The 9,609-nt window shown below is 34.5% G+C and overlaps 1 protein-coding gene across 1 annotated transcript; it reads left to right on the forward strand.

Annotated features, from left to right (window-relative positions):
• The first annotated feature begins 6,631 nt into the window (after window positions 1-6,631).
• On the forward strand, window positions 6,632-7,111 carry LOC147502559 (uncharacterized). The gene has a single exon (XM_086604560.1). The coding sequence runs from the start codon at window positions 6,632-6,634 to the stop codon at window positions 7,109-7,111; it is 480 nt and encodes a 159-aa protein (XP_086460686.1).
• The last annotated feature ends 2,498 nt before the right edge of the window (window positions 7,112-9,609 follow it).

Genomic DNA, 9,609 nt, shown 5'->3' on the forward strand with positions numbered 1-9,609 from the left:
GTATGACAGATGAGAAATTAGGATTAAAGGAAGTTTGAGGATTGACAAGTTTGAAGGGAAATTCATGCTCATTGAAAATCACATGTCCGAAATGTATATACTGCGGAGTTGAGATGAAGACATCTATAACCTTTGTGATTAAAAGAATAACCAATAAAGACACAAGGTTTAGACCTTAACTCTAACTTGTTGGAAGTATAAGGTCTTAACCAGGATAACAAAAACTTACATCCAAAGGTTTTGAGTCTAGAATAATTAGGTTTCCTGTGAAAGACCTTTTCCCATGGTGAAATGAAGTTTAAAGAAGATGAAGGCAACCTGTTGATTAGATAGACTGAAGTGGAAAAAAGATCTACCCAGTATTTAGATGGAATATAGGATTGAGAGATGAGAGTTCGAGACATATCTAGAATATGTCTGTGCTTTCTTTCCACCACTCCATTTTGTTCGGGAGTGTGAGGACAAGAGAATTGATGTGCAATGCCAGATAAATAAAGAAAGTTTTTGAATTTGGCACTAATGAATTCTCCCCCATTATCAGTTCGAACAACTTTGATCTTGTGAGACAAAAAAATTTCAGTGAAAGATTTAAATGATTCAAAGATAGAACAAAACTGAGATTTAGAATGCAAAGGAAAAAACCAGCAATATTTAGAGAAATCATCAACAATAGTAGCAAAATATTTATTTCCACTAATTGAAATAACAGGAGAGGGGCCCCACAAATCCATGTGAAGCAATTGCAAAGGTGCAATAGACTTACAAACAGACAAAGTAAAAGGCAATTTGGTTATTTTTCCTATAGTACAATCATGACAAAAAGAAGATTTTGATTGATTGTGAACTTCAATACATTTTGCTTGAATGAGTTTATGCAGAATTGGGCGCCAGGATGACCCGAATCATGCCGGATTGTATGAGAAGTGTATTTGAAATGAAAGCAGAAAAAAAGATGGAAAATGAGAAGGTCAGGCTGAAAAATGCAGAGGATACAAGCCATTCTCAATTTGTCCTTGGAAAAGCATCCTCCCCGGCCATGTCCTTTACAAAAAAGCATTGTGAGTAAAGATTAGTACACAATTGTTGTGCGAAACAAACTTGTGTACACTCAAGAGATTGTATTTTATACTAGGGACATGTAAAACATTTTTCAATTGGAATTTATGATTGGAATGTAAAGTATTAACTGAAGTAGAACCAAGATGTAGGATAGGCAAACCTTGTCCATTGCCTACGAACTTTGTCGATCCTTTGTAATCGGTAGGAGAATCCAGTTGTTGATATTAGCAAAGAAGATGATTAGATACACCAATGTCGATACCAGGAAGAGTCATTTTGATGAGAACTTGATGCTTGATTTGAGGCATGAGAACCATTATAATCCAGATATTAGCGATAAGATGATTAGATACACCAATGTCGAAGATACCAAGAAAGAGTCATTTGATGAGAACTTGATGCTTGATTTGAGGCATGAGAACCATTATCTTCGAAAGCACCATGAGAACCATTATCTTCGAGCATCATAATAGGAGGTGTCATTGCCATTATAATCGATCATGAGAACCGAAGATAATCTTGAAAGCATCATAATAGCGGTGTCATTGAACCGAAGAAGCATTAAACCGACTAGATGAAGGAATGTCATGAAAGGTTGCAAGCATTGCAAGTTTAGGCGGTGGAATTCTCGCCAATGAAACTATGATTCATTCGACAGATGATCTAAAAGCAATGTGCCCATACTTGTAACATATTTGACATTGGGCCTTGAGGATCCCGCATTATTGTATCATGAAGCCTTAGAGTAACCACCGCCACCATTGTTATACCCCTCAAGAACCAAAGATTATTATATCCCTAATTCTGATTCGATAACCTTGAGTATTGTAAAACCTCTTCCTCTATATGCTCCATTTCCTCTTCCACCGTTAACTATTGCCTCTTCCACCATTTCTGCCATATGAACTATTTCCTCGTCCTCCATTTGAGCCATAAGATCCTCTATTAGAGATGTTAAATGCTACAAAGGCTTGATGGATTTGTTCAGTACTAAGATACCATTTAGTTCTTTGTTCAATAGTCAGTTCCTCATTAAGAAGTAATCTATATAATTCCTCGGGATGAACTGGATCATTAATTGATCTTGTACGAATAGAAGTTGTAAAGGAGTTGTACTCAGCAGGTAAACCTCTCAAGGTATGATATATTAAATCACCATCGATAGAATGAGAACCGTAAGCCTAAGCTATCGGAATTATCTTGATCATTTGAAGGTACTCGCATTGTTAACTCACCCTTCTTCACTTCTTGCAGTTGTGTTTTTAACTGAATCACATGGACAATAGAAATTGTGCCTAACCTCTTTTCCAAAGTCAACCATAACTCTCTAGAAGTGGATACACTAACAACATATGGAAGTAATTCCTCAGATAAAGTAGCATTTATCCATATCAATAGCATTTGATCTCGTTTTACCCATGCTATATATTGAGGATCAATTACAGGAGAAAAATTTCCAGTACCATTAAGTAGAAATTTTGATAGACAAATGTCAGTACCTTCTATTAATCCCATTAGATCATGTGTTTTGAGTAGAGGTAAAAAGACTTGTTTCCACATCAGATAATTATCACGCTTGAGCTTCAAAGGTACCATACTTGAAATGTTTTGAAAAGAGTAAGAACCTATTGTTGATGGAACAGCCACTGGAGCGTTAAAGCTAGTAAATTGAGGAATCTGATTTGGTATTGAAGAGTGAACACCGTGATACGTTGTGTTAATGGGATTGAAACCTTGAGTTGGTTGCTGAGACGGATGCAAACCTTGAGTTTGTTGTTGAAAATAATGTACACCTTGAGTTTGATGTAAACCTTGAGTTTGTTGTTGAAACTGATTCTATATATAGAAGTCTTGAGAATTCTGAACTTGATATTGATTATGAGAAAAATTCGCTGGAATTGAAGCAACAACGTTAAATTGATTGATTTGATCTTCAGCTACATTGTTTTGAAGATTAGAATGATTTTGATCATTGTTTTGATCTGTAACTCCATTAATTTGAGGAATGATTTGATGTTCACCACCATTGATAATAGGATTAGGGTTTGATAATGGTTGAATCGGTTGATTTGTTCTTGTCATAGTGTTTGATTGAATAGAATCAATGTTTAGTGAAGAAAGATTGAATCAAAATGAAGAAATTGAAAAAATAGGATGGATCTACGCCGTGAGGCAATTTTCTAGCTTCGATACCAAAATAATCTCTGAAACCCTAGAACTTTTGTTTCTTCTTTCTTAAGCAATCAATGTTACAATTGTCTATTTGTATAGTACTCCTAATACAAGATTACAGAAAACTATTATAGAGAATGATTACCTGTCCTAAACAATTACAACCATAGACTTCTTGACTTGACTTCTTCATGTCTCTGACTTATCTTCAGATGGCGTATTACCCTTGTGACTGAATGAAAATGTTCCTCTGGGAACTTCGTAGAAGGGAGTTACAGGCATTGTAAGCGGGTATTGTTAAATGATAATTGAATTCCTATTTTCTCACTCTCTGTTACTCTTTCTTTTGTTTCTCTATCGAGTAATTCTACGGAGACAGGCATTTTGGTCCGGTTTAGTGACTGGCTGGCGTGTCCTGTAGTTTTCTACTTCTCTGATTTCTCTCAACTCAAACCAAATAAAACACAATTACTCTACTACCCTTTCTTCTTTCTTCCACCCATTTAGTCATTTACCAATATCCCACATCCTCTTAAATTATCAATTTCAGATTGTGATCACTGCTGATTTTTTCATCTTATTATTTTTTTTTTTTTCTTAATAATTTCTCATCTAATACGTACAAAACGAGGCACAAATTTTATTTCATACCCTTAGGCCCTGTAAATTAAAGGGAAACCCCTCATCTCTAATGAATAGAAAATTAAAAGAAACAAGAAATTAATTGGGCCTTTTCAGCCCAATTTCAATTCAAAACAACTGCAGAGGACAGTGTTTTGTTATAATCACTATCAGACCCATTTCCCACCTCAAAACAACTCACAGACCCAGTTTTTCTATTTTAATAACCCTCAAAGACAAATTAAGTTGGCCCAGTCCATTATAATTTTATTAAATACCTCTTTTACCCTTTTGTGTGTTAAGCTATAAATCGAAGATGTTTTCAAAATTAGAAATAAACAATGCACTCTGGTTTCAATCGATTACTTCTTCTCTCTCAATTGAAAATCGCGTGGGTTCCTCAACTGAAGGTTTCAATCTATAGCTTCTTCTTCTTGCCGTCTAAAAATGTTCTTATTCAAACTTTGTATCATGTTTTTATATCATGTTTTGTTTTTTAGATCAGATCTGTGATTTTGGAGATATAATTTGTTTATAGCAATGATATAGTTTTAATATCATGTTTGTTATGAAAACGCTGTTTTATGTACTTTTCTTAATTGAACTTTAGGTTTTGATTTTGATTTTTGCTATAAACAATTATTGTTCATACGAATTTGTTGTATGAACAATCATTGTTCATACATAAACAGCTATGAACCACCAATGTTCATAGTAGTTTTAAATACATTTGATGATGAATTTTTTCTTAATTGAACTTTAGGTTTTGATTTTGTTTTTTTGCTATGAACAATTATTGTTCATACGTATTTGTTGTATGAACAATCATTGTTCATACCCAAACGACTATGAACAACCAATGTTCATAGTAGTTGTAAATTCATTTGACGATGCATTTTATTATGATTTTGCAGTTTATATGGATCATAGTGTGATTGGAGTTTTTTGTTACAATGGTAGTAGTCTTTCCATTCGTATTGGATTGGATTCTTCTATTGGTGGTGTTGCACAAGAGTTACATGAAAAATGGCCTGAGTTAGGATTAAAATATTATAATATGTGTTTCAACCGTGATGAGAAAGATAACCTGATTGAATCTGATGGGGAGTTGCATTCTTTGGCTTGTTACTGTTTTGCAAAGAAGATTGCAATTGTTAAGATCAGAGTGGTTGTTTGTGTTACTTCATTGATTACCTCTAGTGGTTCTATTTCTGCAAGTTCTTCAAGTTCATCAAGTTCTTCAGTTAGTGGTGGTGGTGGTGTGGTTGTTGTTCGTAAACCTTTCAAGTCTGATTTTTGGGCAAGAAACTTTGATGGTGGTGTTGGGCAGCAATTTGCTTTAGGTGCACCTGAGTTTCGCTGTAAATTGATAGAGTATTCGATTGTCAGTGGTTATAAATATGAATTAATCAAGAATGACGAGTTTAAAGTAACTGCGGTTTGTGTGAATAAGAAGGAGGAAAACTGTGAATGGTGTATACACTCTTGCGATATATATGAAAGTTTTGAAATTAAGAAGATTAATCTCACAAACACTTGTGGTTTTGCATTTAAAGACTACAACCATCCTCCTCTCACTTTTTATCTTGTAATGACTCATATTTTGGATTTTGCTATAGATAAACCATCTTTGTCATTGGGAGATATTACTTCTTTTTATAGTCGTGAGTATGGGCTTAAGATTTCTAAACATATGAGTTATGCGGGTAAGAAGTTGGCATTGACAGAGTTGTATGGTGATGTTGCTTTATCCTATAATGAACTTTTGTGGTATACGAAGGAGTTGAAGAGAAGAGATCCTGGGAATTGTGTTGATCTTCAGGTGAATGAAGAGAGTGGGAAGTTTGAGAGGGTGTTTGTTGCTTTTGAATCGAGTATTAATGGTTTTAAATACTGTCGAGCAATGATGTATTTAGATGGAACCTTATTGAGATCAGAGTATAAAGGGTGCTTGTTGGCTGCTACTGCCAAAAATGGAGATCAAGGTGTTCCTTTATTTTTACTTTCATGTTTTATTTTTGAACGTGTATTATTGTTCATATCTGCTTAGAGGTATGAACAATGAGTGTTCATATCTATTTTGGGTATGAACACTCATTGTTCATATCTATTTTGGGTTTATATTTGTTTTGGGTATGAACACTCATTGTTCATATCTATTTTGGGTATGAACACTCATTGTTCATATCTGTTTTGGATATGAACATGTATTGTTCATAACTTTTCAGTTATCTCATATTTGGTTATTTTTTGTGGTTTTGTAGGATTATTCCCTCTTGCTGTTGGTGTTGTTGATATTGAAAATGAATCAAATTGGTTTTGGTTTCTCAATATGTTTAAGAAGGCTTTTGGGTATGAGAGAAGGTATACCTTTTTGAGTGATAGACATCATGGTTTGCTTGTGAACATCCCTTTTGTATTTCCTTATTCATATCACAGTTTCTGTTTGTGGCACATGGAGAACAACCTTCGAACAGCTTTGTCAAAGACATGTGGTGTTTCAAAATATTTGGTGGGCTTATTCAAGAAATGTGCTTATGCTTCCACGCATAAGGAGTTTCAGGAGCACGTGGCTGAATTGTTGAATATAGGTGGAGATGCAGTATCTAATTTTCTATCTAGGGCACCTTATGATAATTAGGCTAATGAATACTTTTGTGGCGCTCGGTATAGTGAGATGTGCTCTTCTTTGGGAGAGTGTTTCAATAGCTGGATAGACAAAGAGTGTCATCTGCCCATCACAGCCATGTTAGATGAAATTCACATGAAGATGATGAAAATGGCATCGGACCGGAGGATGGAGTGCAAGAATTGGAAAACTATTCTTTGTCCTACAATGGAAGTGAAATTGGCTGAGAAGATTGAGGAGGCTCGTTCTGTGACTGTGGCAAGGTCAGATAAGCACGTGTTTCAAGTTGTTACGGAGAAGCATGAGTATCGGGTTGACTTGCTTAGTAGATATTGCACTTGTAATAATTGGGGCATAGACGGGTTTCCTTGCCGGCATGCAATTGCGAGTATTTATTGCAAAGGGGATTCAGTGTATTCATACATTGAGGTTGCATTTCTTGCCACTTCGTTCAGCAACACGTACTCTCATGGCATCACTGCAATTAGCCGCAATGAGATCTGTTCAGATGTTTCTGATGAAGTAGAAATTCTTCCACCAGATTTGAAGAGGGCTCTGGGTAGACCACGAGTTAAGAGGATTGAGAGCACGGGTGCTATGCGTTATACTGCCCACAAATACAGAAAATGACACAAAACCGATCGGCACGATCGGAAGACTTGTCGTGGGAAAACTTCTGACACTGCTGATGTGGAATCTAGAGCAAGGGATGATTTCTCTAGTGCAATGGTTGAGTTGCCTAGTGGTAGTGGTGATATGGTATTAAGGTCTTGACAATTTTTTTATGTGGGAAGCACTAGTGAGGCTGTTTGATGTTTTTGTATTAAATATTTTTTGATTGAATGATAGTTATTAATACATGTTTGGAATTCATTTTTAAAGTCTCTTATGATTTCATTCATTTATTTAATTTTGATTGCATGATACCCATTTAGGGTATGAACAACCAATGTTCATAGCTATTGGTGGATATGAATAATCAATGTTCATACATGAATAGGTATGAACAATCAATGTTGATATATCAATTCATTCATGGATATAACAGTTTTCATTCATGGATATAACAATTGGTGGGTATGAACAATCAATGTTCATACATGAATAGGTATGAATAATCAATGTTCATATATCAATTCATTCATGGATATAACAATTGGTGGGTATGAACAATCAATGTTGATATATCAATTCATTCATGGATATAACAATTTTCATTCATGGATATAACAATTGGTGGGTATGAACAATCAATGTTCATACCTATTTATGGTATGAACAATCAATGTTGATATATCAATTCATTCATGGATATAACAATTGGTGGCTATGAACAATCAATGTTCATACCTATTTATGAACAATGAACTTTGATTTTTCATACGTGGTCCATACTCATATTAATACAGATGTGAAATAGTGAGAAACACAGTGATTGTTTGGGTATGAACAATAAGTGTTCATACCTATTTCGTGTATGAACAATGGATGTTCATACCCACCAAATTTAGTTTAAGGTATTACCTGTCACGTCATAAATAAACGGTTTCATATCCACTTCAAATACAAAACTAACTTCTCATTTTGCACACATTTCCTAAAAACACTGAAAGCAAAAAGAAAACTAACACAAAAACAGTAAAACCTTAGGTTCCTTTTTAAACCAAAATTGTCTCCAAAATTAGAATCAAAATATATCAAATGGATGAAATGTTGTGCAATACTGAAAATTGTAAGAACCCTAGATATGAGAACGACATTTACTGTGAAGAACACAAACAAGAAATATCAAATGTTGTACAAAGTATTGTAAATGATATTGTTGGAGAGTAAGGTGGGGGAGATGAGGAGGAGGATAAACCAAAAGAAGGAGTTGTTGGAAGTGAAGATGATGAGAAAACAGATACTGATGATGATGATGGAAATACTGAAGAAGATGAAGAAAAAAAAAAGAAGAAGAAGAAGAAGGAAAAAAGAAGAACAAGAAGAACAAGAACAAGGGGAAGAAGATGCAGAAGAAGAAGAAGATTTAAAGGTTTTTTTTTAAAATTATTGATTTTATTTTTTACTAGAAAATGGTATGAACAATGTGTGTTCATACGTGTGTTTTTTGCATGTTAGGATTTGAATATGTTAGAACCGCATAGAATAGGAAATAGGCATGAACATTTATTGTTCATACTCATATTAGACTATGAATACTCATATTCATGTAGTATACCATGATAGTAACTATGTATGAATACTGATTTTTTATAACTTTATTTTGCATGTTAGGATTTAAATGCTGGAAATAAAGAAGTACAACAACAACAAGATGGAGGAGAAGATGATTTTGAGGTTCCATTAAAAGTACATTTATATTAGTGATTACTCATAACTCTGTATGAACAATAATTGTTCATAGTACATTTGGTATAAACATTAATTGTTCATAGTCCATTGGGATGAACATTAATTATTCATAGTCCCTGGGTATGAACATTGATTTCATACCTTTACAATAACAAAACTATGTTTATAATTTGCATGTTTGACTTTCAATTATTTGCAGTCTTTAATCCGAGGAAGGAAGAACAACAATATGGAGAAGAAGAAGAAAGTCGATAAGTCCCCTGTGAGTAGATTTGTGAGTAGAAAGTTATCTTTGAGATCTGACACACCAAACAAAAAGTTGTGTTTGAGATCTGCATCCAAAAAAAGGAAACTGGAGTCGAGCAGCGCTACTAGCCAATCGAAAAAACTAAAGACAAAGAAAACTAGTAAAGGGAAGGTTGTGGTCAAGAATACTAGTAAAGGGAAGGTTGTGGTTAAGAATACTACTTTGAGATCTGACACACCAAACAAAAAGTTGTGTTTGAGATCTGCATCCAAAAACAGGAAATTGGAGTTAAGCAGCGCTACCAGCCAATCGAGAAAACTAAAGACAAAGAAAACTAGTAAAGGGAAGGTTGTGGTCAAGAATACTAGTAAAGGGAAGGTTGTGGTTAAAAATACTAGGAAAGGGAAGGTTGTGGAAGAGAAGGAAGATGAGAAAGAGAATGTTAAAGGTAGCATAGTAGCACCTGTGCAGCTGCGATGTACTTTCTCACACATGATAAGTTTGGTACAAAAACTTAAAGAAGTGG

This window comes from Coptis chinensis, chromosome 4 (assembly GCF_015680905.1).
Source record: "Coptis chinensis isolate HL-2020 chromosome 4, ASM1568090v1, whole genome shotgun sequence".
Classification (NCBI taxonomy): Eukaryota; Viridiplantae; Streptophyta; class Magnoliopsida; order Ranunculales; family Ranunculaceae; genus Coptis; species Coptis chinensis.

Excerpts from the sequence above, each read along its gene's own strand:
- LOC147502559 (XM_086604560.1), top strand. The coding sequence starts at position 6,632 with ATGGCATCGGACCGGAGGATGGAGTGCAAGAATTGGAAAACTATTCTT.